This window comes from Eleutherodactylus coqui, chromosome 11 (genome assembly GCF_035609145.1).
Source record: "Eleutherodactylus coqui strain aEleCoq1 chromosome 11, aEleCoq1.hap1, whole genome shotgun sequence".
NCBI lineage: Eukaryota > Metazoa > Chordata > Amphibia > Anura > Eleutherodactylidae > Eleutherodactylus > Eleutherodactylus coqui.
The window spans coordinates 73,048,907-73,062,355 of NC_089847.1; the positions used below are offsets into that span (position 1 = coordinate 73,048,907).

Consider the following 13,449-nt stretch of genomic DNA (forward strand, 5'->3'; position numbering starts at 1 on the left):
TGCGGAATTACCGGCAGAATTCTGCTATTTGCAATTCTGCACCGAATTCTGCATATTATGGGCTTATTCAGACGAACGTTGTTTAATGCTCAAATAGCCATGCTGCTATTAGCGAGTATGCCGTTCCCTCCCCCCTCTCTTTGCCGGCTGACTCCCATAGGAATCTATGGAAGCCGCCGGCACTGTGCTGTCAAAGGATAGGATGTGTCCTTTCTTTTGACAGAGAGAACAAAACGCACCAATTGCGCTATCTTTTAACGTGCGATTTTTTTTTCTTTTTTTCCGGCATATCTCTATCTAGTCTAGCTCTGGGTAATTTTAATAAGTGACAAATTAGAATAGTGAGTGAAATAGGAAAAATGGTTGCTATGGGTAATGCTGGAGCATATGACATCTCCAGTGGGTGGAGCTGGAGACGTCATGAAGTACTCAATGGGCACAGTTTCTTAAGTAATGGGCAGGGATACAGCTGGACCGCAGACACAGTGGGAATGCCCATTGGACAGTGCCACCCTAATTGTATATAGCGCATGGCTGAAAGACCAGGCTATATCTGGTGGATGGAGTCACACTGGAAAATAATAAAGGTACCAATATACTCTTCATATTATTGGTCATCTACTTATGAATTCAGCTGGTAGCCCCAAAATTGGTGATATACTTCCTTTAAGGTGCTGGACAATAAGCTGACTGTGGGGCATCTGTCTATGGGGATCCCATCTGCTCAGTTGGTATTGCTACAGTACGCAAGCACTAGTCTTAATCTCCTCTTGCAGTGACAGACCAGCAAAATAAAGTTTCACATGGTGCCCACGGACTATTTGGACATGGACATATATTCTTGGTTCTCCAGATGAAAAGCTACTTTTTAAACAGATGCTCTATTCTGGCTGATAGAGTATTGGTCTTTGCAGAGAATCTGCCCTCATATAATATGTAGAAATGGGTGGTCCACAACAACACCTTTAGGCCTTAGTCACACGGGCATTTTTTCCCGCGATTTGCGGATCGCATAACGGATGCGCATCCGCAAATCGCGTGACCGGGGCTGAAAAATCGCTCGAAAAAAATGCTCCTAGCCGTGTTTCAATAGAAACGGGCCAGAGCAGTGCAGCGCTGTCCAGCGCATTGAATTCAATGGAGCCGGCAATACAGCCGGCTCCTTTGAAAGCAATGCGCTGCGGGCGATCTCACGATGAATTTTCGGAAAGGGCTTAAATATATAAGCCCTTCCCTGCAATTCATCCAGAAATGTGTAAAAATAAAAAATAAAATATATACTCACCTGGTCCCGGCAGACGGAGTTCAGCCGCGGCCAGCGGCAGTTCTCCTGAACTGCTCTCTGTAGTATTCAGCAGCCGGGGATTTAAAATCCCCACCTGCTGAATGAGCTGCCTCTGATTGGTCCCTGCGCTGAGCCAATCAGAGGCAGCACTAACCCATTCATGAATTCATGAATGGATGTGAATGAGAGCTGCCTCTAATTGGTCAGGCTGTGACCAATCAGAGGCAGCTCATTCAGCAGACGGGGATTTTAAATCCCCGGCTGCTGAATACTACAGAGAGCAGTTCAGGAGAACTGCCGCCGGCCACGGCTGAACTCCGTCTGCCGGGACCAGGTGAGTATATATATTTTATTGTTTTTACACATTTCTGGATGAATTGCAGGGAAGGGCTTATATTTTTAAGCCCTTCCCGAAAATTCATCCCGCGCTCTTCGGCAGCCCATTGCTTTCAATGGAGCCGGCTGTATTGCCGGCTCCATTGAATTCAATGGGCAAACATCATTCTTCTCTTCCACAGCTGTTACAACTGTGGCAGAGGAGAATGATTTGTCTACTATATGTTCTCAATGGGGTCGGCGCTGCTGCCGCCGGCCCCATTGAGCGCATATAGAGAAGAAAACAGGAATCGCAGATAGGTGCGATCTGCGATTTCTGTTCTATAATTTATCGGACGAGCGCATAAAAAGCGCTCATGTGTCCGATACCATTGCAAACCAATGGTTTTATAAAATCGCCGGACGCATGCGCATGCGCAAATCATGCAAAAAAAACGCCCGTCTGACTAAGCCCTTAAAGTGTGGGTTCACCTTTTATATACAATATCTTGGAAAAGTCCATAAATCTGCAAAAAAGTGTAATTATGCATTCTTCAATCTGTATTTATTTGGCTTCCTTTGACAATTCTGAGCTACTGTATGTGTCCTGGTTAGTGACTTTCACATGTGTCATTACCCACGGCATACGCCGTTACTAGTCCGTCCAGGTAAGAGTCACAGCGCATGCGCCAGCCAGACTGCAGGCATAGCGGTAATGCCCAAAGACCAGGCTATATCTGGCGAGTAGAGTCACCTTGGAAAATTAATAAAGGTCTCAATGTACTCTTCATATTATTGGGCACCTACCTGTGTATTCAGTTGGTTGTCCAAAAACTAGTGACAGACTTCCTTTAATTTATAGTGCAAAAGAAAATAATTTGAGAGGAAATTTGACATATATAGAAATAGCAACTGTTGGGCAATTAGTGTGATATGTAACCTTTGTCCTTTCTGTAGCGAATACTATTATATTAACCATCAAATGATTTGTGAATATAAATAATTTGGCGTACATAGCTATTGCCATGTGATTTTCCTATGAGCCCACTGAAATAATACTCTTCCTATTATTGTGTACTTTTAGGCCTGGGAACTGACTACCCGCACATGTGCTTATACCAACCACACAGTGTTACCCGAGGCTCTGGAGCGCTGGCCAGTTCATCTCCTGCAGAATTTGCTTCCAAGACACCTGGAGATTATCTACGAAATCAATCAGAGGCATCTCAATGTAAAGTTTTAGTTGAAATATTTGAAGAAACCATTCCCTTGTTTTACTTATGTTATGCTCCTCTCCACTCCCTGTCCAACACTCTCTTATTACCTGTCATCTTCTCACCCTCTGCTCTACTTTGTCTTATGTTTCTTCTTGTATTGCCACTTTCACACTTACATCTTTCTCTGTCCACCTTGCAGAGAGTCTCTTCCATGTTTCCTGGTGACAATGACCGCCTGTCCAGAATGTCTCTTGTTGAAGAGGGCTCAGTTAAGCGTATTAATATGGCTCATTTGTGCATTGTGGGCTCACATGCAGTAAATGGTGTTGCTCAGATTCACTCTGATATCATAAAAGACACTGTGTGAGTATTTGTTCCATGCATAGCACACATTTTCCACTTTAAAGTGGACCTGTCACATCCCCATAGCACAGGGGTGGGCAATTAATTTTCCCATGGGGCCACATGAGAAATTGGAATGGTTTTAGAGGGCCAGACCAACATACGAAGGCTCCATGCACATTGCCTTAATGGGGCCGTATTCCAGCCGCCCGATTTGCGGCCAGAATACGGCCGCCATTGAAAATGAATGGCGCTGTAATACGGCTCCTCCAACAGTGCAACAAATTGTCTGTGATTTAGTGCTCTTGCCCTGATGAAATTAACTATCTTTTGCGAATGCTTCTTTTTTCTCAGGACAAATTAGCGCTGCAGAGTCCACCAAACATTCTTTGACAAACTCCCCATCAGAGAATGGCTTACTGTTTCTTGCAATTTTGTAGGATACTACAAAGCAGGTCTTTACGGCTGCATCCCTGGATGAGTGAAGCTTTTTAAAAAATCCTTGCTGACTTTGCAGTTTTGCTAGCAAATCTTCAGATACCCGTGCCCGCTCTGCCTCCGTCAAGTTCTTGTATTTCTCTCCGTGTTTAGTCTCATAATGGCGATGCAAATTGTAATCTTTAAATACAGCTATCTGCTCTCCACAAACTAAACACACAGCTTTACCTTTGGTTTCAGTAAATAGATATTTAGAAGTCCATTCTTTGTTAAAAACTCGGCATTCTGCATCAATTTTTCTTTTTTTAATGTTAGCCGCCATATTTAAGGGTTAACAGCTAACCTCGGAAAATAGATTTTTTAAATACACAGTAGTATGCTCCTAGGAGAGGGCACAGAGAGCTGCCCCAAGAAGAGAGATTAAAAAGTGAATATTATTAGTATTATTATTCTAATTACAATGCAAAGGGAAAAGTCCTGACACTTACCAATGACGAGCGTGGAACGATTGTCCTGGCACTCCCCAAGGTCCGCAACGAGCATCCTGGCACTCAGAAGTTACAGTGGCATCACTTACTCAGCATCGGGAAGCAGTGAAACTACAAACTCCGAAGCCTTGTTCATTTTGTTAACTTATGTGCTGTTTAATAAAGTTATTCAAGCCTACGTCATTGGTAGAGGTGCTTGAATAAGTAAGGCCTGAATAACTATTAGCACAGCACAGAAGTGAACAAAATGGACAAGGCTTCGGAGTGCATAGTTTCGCTGCTTCCCGTTGCTGACACCGGACTCATTGGTGAGTCACCAGGACACTCTTTGCGGGCCGGTCCGAGCTATTCAGCGGGCCGGACGTGGCCCGCGGGCCGTGCTTTGCCCAGGTCTGCCATAGCACCATGTACTAAGTTATGGTGCTGTTAGATGGCATGACAGGGAGCTGGGTGATGTATTTTCTATACTCACCGGCTCCAGCAATACAGCAGTGTCCTCCTGTTAAGAGGGTGCACAGCACGAAAATCGGATTTTTTTTAAGAGTCTCGTGTCCACACTCTACCATAGACTTGTATAGGAGAGCACATGCTCGTGATTCTGAAACGTGTCAGATTTTTGTGCCGTGAACTGACTTCACCGGGTGGCAGTACTGGATCATGGGTGAATATAGAAAATACATCACCCAGCTCCCTGTCATGTCCTCTAACAGCAGCATAACTTAGTTTATGGTGCCATGGGGATGTGGCAGGTTCCCTTAAATTAGCTTCTTTGCTTCAATTCTATTTTTTTTTTTTGTATTTTCAGTTTCCGTGATTTCTATGACATGGACCCTCAAAAGTTCCAGAACAAAACTAATGGCATCACTCCCCGACGCTGGTTGGTGTTGTGTAACCCAGGCCTGGCAGAAGTCATTGCAGAGGTAGGAGTTGTATTATATATTTAATATACTTATTGGTATGCTATCAGATTCAACAGTAAGGTATGATGAGTACCTATGATCCATCGAACTAACTGACATACAATTACCAGATTACTATGGTCTTATCATATACTGACTTTTCACATAAGCTTGTATCCTCGTCTGAAATCTAATCTCAGATAAGGGCGCCCACCCACTGGCGTTTTTTTTCACTGCAAAATTCGCAGGTTTTTTTTCTCTGCAGGGGTCTATGGGACTTGTAATGTTAAAATCGAGATCGCGCAAAATCGCAATTTACCGCGAAATCGCGATTTTGCGCGATCGCGATTTTAACATTACAAGTCCCATAGACCCCTGCAGAGAAAAAAATGCTGCAAATTTCGCAGGGAAAAAAAAATCACCAGTGGGTGGGCGCCCTAAGAATAATAAAAAAAACCATAAACAACCTTGTCAAACTTTCTAACTATTTGACAAGTAAATTCCATAGAAGGGGAGGCACTGGTGTGAGAAACTTGCTGCTTTATCGTTTAAAAATTGTGCATATTCACAGAAAAGGAAGGACCGCTTTCAACTCTGTCAAGAGCCTTGATCACCTCTTGACAGAGTTGAAACTGGTCCTTCCTTTTCTGTGAATATGCACAATTTTTAAACAATAAAGCAGCAAGTTTCTCACACCAGTGCCTCCCCTTCTATGGAGTTTACTTGTGAAAGAAAGCCAAAGTGACTGCAAGGCTGTACAAGCACTTGGAGACGCACCTGCTGCATGGAACCAGGAGCTAGAAGCCGTCTAAGGTGGGATAAAAATCTTTTTTTCTAACTATTTGAACTATTGGCAACACAAGCTAACAGGTAAAAGCTCTTAACATAATATAGTCGAGCAGCCAGGTATTGTGAAGCTTGGCTGATACACCTCACTGGCCAGGACCTTCTCCTGTGGACACTCATGAACAACTGATAGGATTACAACCAATCAAGCACAATGAATACTGCAAGTCATTTTGAAAATTAGACTGGAGCGCACAGATAGGAAGCATGTAAGGATAATGCATTTAGTGATTCTTCTAGCAGCAAGGAGTATAGGTTACTGTTTGCATGGAGCCAATACTCTTCTCTGTCCTGTATAAGTGTTATTTTTCTAACTGGTAGGTTCACACCCCAGTTTATTACTACAGTGATATAGTTTCAATTCTTGTACAATGGTGAGGTAGTGGTTCATTGTGGCTTTACTTATGGTCCATAATGTAATCTTGTCAAGGCCAGAATAGTGTTAATAGTGCAGGTATTAGTGTATCTTGATGCCACCAGGAAGTCCTGGTGGAGTCAAGATTGACAGGGGATTGACTCCCCATGTTCCTGATTGGCCAGTTGGCAGCCTCCTCTCCCAGGTCCTGGCAGTCAGTGAGCAGAGAACGAGGATGGGGAATCATCAGCAGTCACAGCTGCAGCAGGCACACGAGCACTAGCAGACAGCGGGGTTGCTCCCTGTGGCTGTCCTCTGCCACCTCCGCTCCCCGCTGTCAGTCTCCCATTTCTTGGCCTGGCTCCCGGCAGTCCTCTCCCAGCTGCTCTGCACCCCATTGTCAGTGTGCTCGTCTCCCCTGTAGTGTCCCCGCTGCTGCCAGCTCTACTCAGCCACCTCCGCTCCCTGTTGTCACTCACTCTGTCTCCCGTGTACCGGCCCCGCTGCTACCGGCTCTGCTCTGCCACCAGCGATCCCCTTATCAGCCCTGCTATCAGTCTCCTCCCCCCCCCCGTCTGTCGGCCGCTGTCAGTCTCCTCGCGGGGCATTGCAGTGAGGTCGGCGGGGAAAGCGCTTGCAGCTGACACTGGAGGGTATCGCACAGCCCAGCCATTCAGCAGCTGGCGGTGTACCCTACACCTCCCACAGCACAATGACAGGTCTTCACCCATTTTTGTGGTGGAGACAAGATACAACAGTACCCATATAAAGAGCTTAAAGACAGGAGGAATTAACCAGACTTCACTTTTATTGAAAAATCCGGCAAACAAAGAAGCGTTTCAAGGCATACACCTCTTCTTCAGTAAATGCTGGATGCAACACTTGTGGATGGTGGAGTGTCAGTGGCTCTCCCAACTCAGGTCTCAGTGGCTACCTTGTCCTTACCGCTGCTAACTGTTCTACACAGTGATATCCTGCCCCCCCCCCCCCCCCCCATGTTGGGAATGTCTTACCAGTGAAGCCCACCTCGCAGTTTCAGAAGTGTGGCTATAGATAGTGCTATCAACACGTAATAAAAGATAGTGATCTGATGCTTCTCATTATGGTTCTCTCAAGTCCATTCAGTAGAACCACAGGAAGTTTACAGGTTGAGTACATATTATGGCTTTGTTCTCCTAAGTAGCCACTTCTGTGTGGAGCTGAAGATCTGAGTAATTCTTGGCACACTAGTTGCTACTTAAGGGCACTCAGAGTAAAGAAGAAAAAAACATATCATTCCCTACCTGCTTACATTATTAATCTGAGTTTATGAGAATACATTTCTGTAGAAAAATGTTAACATTATAGTTATTTCAGACATCCTATGCAGCGCTCACATACCTTTACCTCTATTTTTACATTTCCTCTTGCTTTGTCACTCATTAATATGAAAAAGATTCAGTATGCAATGTTGATAGTTATTCTAACCACCTTTCTTTCTACAGCGCATTGGAGAGGACTACATCACTAACCTCGACCTGCTGAAGAAGCTGCTGGACTTTGTCAATGACGATGCATTAATCAGAGATATTGCAAAAGTCAAGCAGGTTGGTAAAAAAACAAAAACAACAATCTGTAATATTACATCATACGAACACACACACTTCTGCGGTCTCAAAAAGATGGTTCAATTTCTGGCCTCATGGTCTTACAGACACTGCCTTGGTACATCTCTGTATGCTGGCCCATCCATGTGCTCTGTCTGTCTATCTACAGATGTAGCCAAATTTAACAGTCTGCAACAAGTTGTCTTAACACAATAAAAACCAGTGAAAAGGCGACAAAAAACTTGGTGCCACAAAGTGTCAAGTTATACTTTGTTAAATCTGTATTTACATATCTCTATCAGCATAGGGCAGCCTATTGTGGTTATATCATTGTGTATTCAGCATGTTATAATACCTTAGCATGGTGTATGTCTAGTAGGGTCTATGGGCCCTTGGATGTGAAGGTCCTGTTGTGATTGCAACCTCTGCAACTCCTGTTGCTGGGCTACTGAAGCAAACAACCCCATTTCCCATACTTCATACTCATGTCAGTGTAAATGATTACATTTTATTTTTAATGACATTCCTACATGAGCTGAAGTTAGTTAATCATTTTCTCAGGTATTTTAATGAGCCACTTTTACTGAATCAGAGAAAATTGACAAGATTGTTGTGAAGACATAACATGATTAACACATTCTCTGTTTACTGGTGAAGCTCCTCTGCAGACATGTGTGTTTTTCTTCACCACAGCTCACCCAGCTGGCATTAGGTTTTATTACAACCCTGCTGTAAAGTGAATAGTGTGTGAAATATACAGCTAGAAAGCCTATAAGTGATGGATATCTCTAGTCCACCAACCCAATAATATGATCTGTGTCGTACAGGAAAATAAGCTAAAGTTTGCAAGGTATTTGGAGAATGAATACAAAGTGAAGATTAATCCAAACTCCATGTTTGATATCCACGTGAAGAGAATCCATGAATACAAGCGGCAACTACTGAACTGCCTGCATGTGATGACCTTGTACAACCGTAAGTAAATTCATGTGGAAGAAGCACAGACTGTACAGGTGCCCATTGGTGAATTGCTTTATCGTAGGTTTCCAACTATTATAATTGGGCCAAGCAAACAAAAACATTGAGGTTCACGTATTGCTTCTGACTGGAAAGTGTGTTATTAGCAAAGTCAACCAGTGTGGCTACCATGTGCATAACCTTACATTTATCAATATTGAACTTCATTTGCCATTTTTATGCCCAAGCCCCCAGCTTATCTAGGTCCTTTTGTAGACGTACCTTGTCCTCCATTGCATTGATTATCTCGTATAATTTTGTGCCATCTGCAAATATTGATATTTTGCTGTGCAGCCCCTCTATCAGGTCGTTGATAAATATATTGAACAGAATGGGGCCCAATTCTGAACCCTGTGGCACCCCGCTAGCGACGGTGGCCCAATCAGAGTATGAACCATTTATTACCACCCTCTGCTTTCTATCTTTGAGCCAATTCTTTACCCAACTACACACGTTTTCACCCAATCCGAGCTATCTCATTTTATATATCAGCCTATTATGCGGCACAGTGTCAAATGATCTGCCGGCACCCCTGAATTGTTTTTCAGGGAAGGGCTTTACATATAAGCCCTTTCCTGAAAAACAAGAATTTTAGTGTGGGAAAAAAACCCAAAACTTTCCTGTCCACCATATGCGGCAGATGTTTCATTCAGCCCCGTGAGGAAAAATAATTCCTTGTTGCACCTGCGGCATCTGTGACAGATGCAGCAAAGGAATTCTTCATCCCTGCCGGAATAAAGAATTCCCTACCACAGCTGTCACCCATGACAGCTGTGGTAGGGGATCCAGCTGCCGGTATCCTGTAATTGTTTTTCAGGGAAGGGCTTTAAATATAAGCCCTTCCCTGAAAAACAAGGACAGGTGGTGTTAAAAATAAAAAAAAAATCATACTGCCCTTTAGAGATGAGCAAAAACAAGGACAGGTGGTGTTAAAAATAAAAAAAAAATCATACTGCCCTCGGGTGCTCGTTACTCGGGACGAAATTATCGCGATGCTCGAGGGTTCGTTTCGAGTAACGAACCCCATTGAAGTCAATGGGCGACCCGAGCATTTTTGTATATCGCCGATGCTCGCTAAGGTTTTCATTTGTGAAAATCTGGGCAATTCAAGAAAGTGATGGGAACGACACAGCAACAGATAGGGCAGGCGAGGGGCTACATGTTGGGCTGCATCTCAAGTTCCCAGGTCCCACTATTAAGCCACAATAGCGGCAAGAGTGGCCCCCCCCTCCCAACAACTTTTACTTCTGAAAAGCCCTCATTAGCAATGCATACCTTAGCTAAGCACCACACTACCTCCAACAAAGCACAATCACTGCCTGCATGACACTCCGCTGCCACTTCTCCTGGGTTACATGCTGCCCAACCCCCCCGCACGACCCAGTGTCCACAGCGCACACCAAAGTGTCCCTGTGCAGCCTTCAGCTGCACTCATGCGACACCACCCTCATGTCTATTTATAAGTGCGTCTGCCATGAGGAGGAACCGCAGGCACACACTGCAGAGGGTTGGCACGGCTAGGCAGCGACCCTCTTTAAAAGGGGCGGGGCAATAGCCCACAATGCTGTACAGAAGCAATGAGAAATATAATCCTGTGCCACCACCATCTGGAGCTGCACACGTGGGCATAGCAATGGGGAACCTATGTGCCACACACTATTCATTCTGTCAAGGTGTCTGCATGCCCCAGTCAGACCGCGGTTTTTTATAAATAGTCACAGGCAGGTACAACTCCGCAATGGGAATTCCGTGTGCACCCACAGCATAGGTGGCTCCCTGGAACCCACCGGCTGTACATAAATGTATCCCATTGCAGTGCCCATCACAGCTGAGGTAACGTCCGATTAAATGCAGGTGGGCTTCGGCCCACACTGCATGCCCCAGTCAGACTGGGGTTCTTTAGAAGTGGACACATGCAGTTACAACTCCCTGTGGACCCACAGCATGGGTGGGTGCCAGGAAGCCACCGGCGGTACATAAATATATCCCATTGCATTGCCCATCACAGCTGATGTAACGTCAGCTTTAATGCAGGTGGGCAAAAAATTAATTGGATTACACTGTAGGCGAGGGCCCCAAAAAATTGGTGTACCAACAGTACTAATGTACCTCAGAAAAATGGCCCATGCCCAACCAAGAGGGCAGGTGAAACCCATTAATCGCTTTGGTTAATGTGGCTTAATTGGTAACTAGGCCTGGAGGCAGCCAAGTTAAAATAAAAATTGGTTGAGGTGAAAGTTTCAACGCTTTAATGAGCATTGAAACGTATAAAAATTGTTTACAAAAATTATATGACTGAGCCTTGTGGGCCTAAGAAAAATTGCCCGTTCGGCGTGAGGTTTCAGGAGGAGGAACAGGAGGAGGAGGATGAATAGAATACACAGATTGATGAAGCAAAAATGTCCCCGTTTTTGATGGTGATAGAGAACGATGCTTCCATCCGCGGGTGCAGCCTACGTATTGCTTAGGTATCGCTGCTGTCCGCTGGTGGAGAAGAGAAGTCTGGGGAAATCCAGGCTTTGTTCATCTTGATGAGTGTAAGCCTGTCGGCACTATCGGTTGACAGGCGGGTACGCTTATCCGTGATGATTCCCCCAGCCGCACTAAACACCCTCTCTGACAAGACGCTAGCCGCAGGACAAGCAAGCACCTCCAGTGCATACAGCGCGAGTTCAGGCCACGTGTCCAGCTTCGACACCCAGTAGTTGTAGGGGGCAGAGGCGTCACCGAGGACGGTCGTGCGATCGGCTACGTACTCCCTCACCTTCCTTTTACAGTGCTCCCGCCAACTCAGCCTTGACTGGGGAGCGGTGACACAGTCTTACTGGGGAGCCATAAAGCCGGCAAAGGCCTTGGAGAATGTTCCCCTGCCTGCGCTGTACATGCTGCCTGATCTCTGCGCCTCCCCTGCTACCTGGCCCTCGGAACTGCACCTTCTGCCACTAGCGCTGTCGGATGGGAATGTTACCATCAGTTTGTCCGCCAGGGTCTTGTGGTATAGCATCACTCTCGAACCCCTTTCGTCTTCGGGTATGAGAGTGGAAAGGTTCTCCTGATACCGTGGGTCGAGCAGTGTGTACACCCAGTAATCCGTAGTGGCCAGAATGCGTGTAACGCGAGGGTCTCGAGAAAGGCATCCTAACATGAAGTCAGCCATGTGTGCCAGGGTACCTGTACGCAACACATGGCTGTCCTCACTAGGAAGATCACTTTCAGGATCCTCCTCCTCCTCCTCCTCCGGCCATACACGCTGAAAGGATGACAGGCAAGCAGCATGGGTACCCTCAGCAGTGGGCCAAGATGTCTCTTCCCCCTCCTCCTCATGCTCCTCCCCCTCCTCCTCAACGCGCTGAGATATAGACATGAGGGTGCTCTGACTATCCAGCGACATACTGTCTTTCCCCGCCTCCGTTTCCAAGCGCAAAGCATCTGCCTTTATGCTTTGCAGGGAACTTCTCAAGAGGCATAGCAGAGGAATGGTGACGCTAATGATTGCAGCATCCCCGCTCACCATCTGGGTAGACTCCTCAAAGTTTCCAAGGACCTGGCAGATGGCTGCCAACCAGGCCCACTCTTCTGTAAAGAATTGAGGAGGCTGACTCCCACTACGCCGCCCATGTTAGAGTTGGTATTCCACTATAGCTCTACGCTGCTCATAGAGTCTGGCCAACATGTGGAGTTCCACCGCGTGGGCACGTTGCACAGCAGTCGGTGCACTGGCAGATTAAACCGATGTTGCAGGGTCCGCAGGGTGGCAGCGTCCGTCTTGGACTTGCGGAAATGTGCGCTGACCCGGCGCACCTTTCCGAGCAGGTATCACAAGTGTGGGTAGCTTTTCAGAAAGCGCTGAACCACCAAATTAAAGACATGGGCCAGGCATGGCACGTGCGTGAGGCTGCCGAGCTGCAGAGCCGCCACCAGGTTACGGCCGTTGTCACACACGGCCATGTCCGGTTGGAGGCTCAGCGGCAAAAGCCAGCGGTCGGTCTGCTCTGTCAGACCCTGCAGCAGTTCGTGGGCCGTGTGCCTCTTCTCTCCTAAGCTGAGTAGTTTCAGCACGGCCTGCTGGCGCTTGCCCACCGCTGTGCTGCCACGCCGCGCGACACCGACTGCTGGCGACGTGCTGCTGCTGACACATCTTGATTGCGAGACAGAGGTTGCGTTGGAGGAGGAGGAGGAGGGTGGTTTAGTGGAGGAAGCATACACCGCCGCAGATACCAGCACCGAGCTGGGGCCCGCAATTCTGGGGGTGGGTAGGACGTGAGCGGTCCCAGGCTCTGACTCTGTCCCAGCCTCCACTAAATTCACCCAATATGCCGTCAGGGAGATATAGTGGCCCTGCCCACCTGTGCTTGTCCACGTGTCCGTTGTTAAGTGGACCTTGGCAGTAACCGCGTTGGTGAGGGCGCGTACAATGTTGCGGGAGACGTGGTCATGCAGGGCTGGGACGGCACATCGGGAAAAGTAGTGGCGACTGGGAAGCGAGTAGCGCGGGGCCGCCGCCGCCATCATGCTTTTGAAAGCCTCCGTTTCCACAAGCCTATACGGCAGCATCTCCAGGCTGATCAATTTGGCTATGTGCACGTTTAACGCTTGAGCATGCGGGTGCATGGCGGCGTACTTGCGCTCAAACAGTTGCGCTAGCGACGTCTGGACGCTGC

General features: G+C 46.7%; 1 protein-coding gene across 1 annotated transcript in view; it reads left to right on the forward strand.

The window, feature by feature from the left end:
• PYGM (glycogen phosphorylase, muscle associated) overlaps positions 1 to 13,449 on the forward strand; it is a 106,545-nt gene that overhangs the window by 75,925 nt on the left and 17,171 nt on the right. Inside the window, exons 10-14 of the mRNA XM_066582599.1 lie at positions 2,685 to 2,831; positions 3,017 to 3,180; positions 4,891 to 5,005; positions 7,670 to 7,771; positions 8,599 to 8,746. Coding sequence (XP_066438696.1) covers positions 2,685 to 2,831; positions 3,017 to 3,180; positions 4,891 to 5,005; positions 7,670 to 7,771; positions 8,599 to 8,746 — 676 coding nt within the window. The remainder of the gene's footprint in view (positions 1 to 2,684; positions 2,832 to 3,016; positions 3,181 to 4,890; positions 5,006 to 7,669; positions 7,772 to 8,598; positions 8,747 to 13,449) is intronic.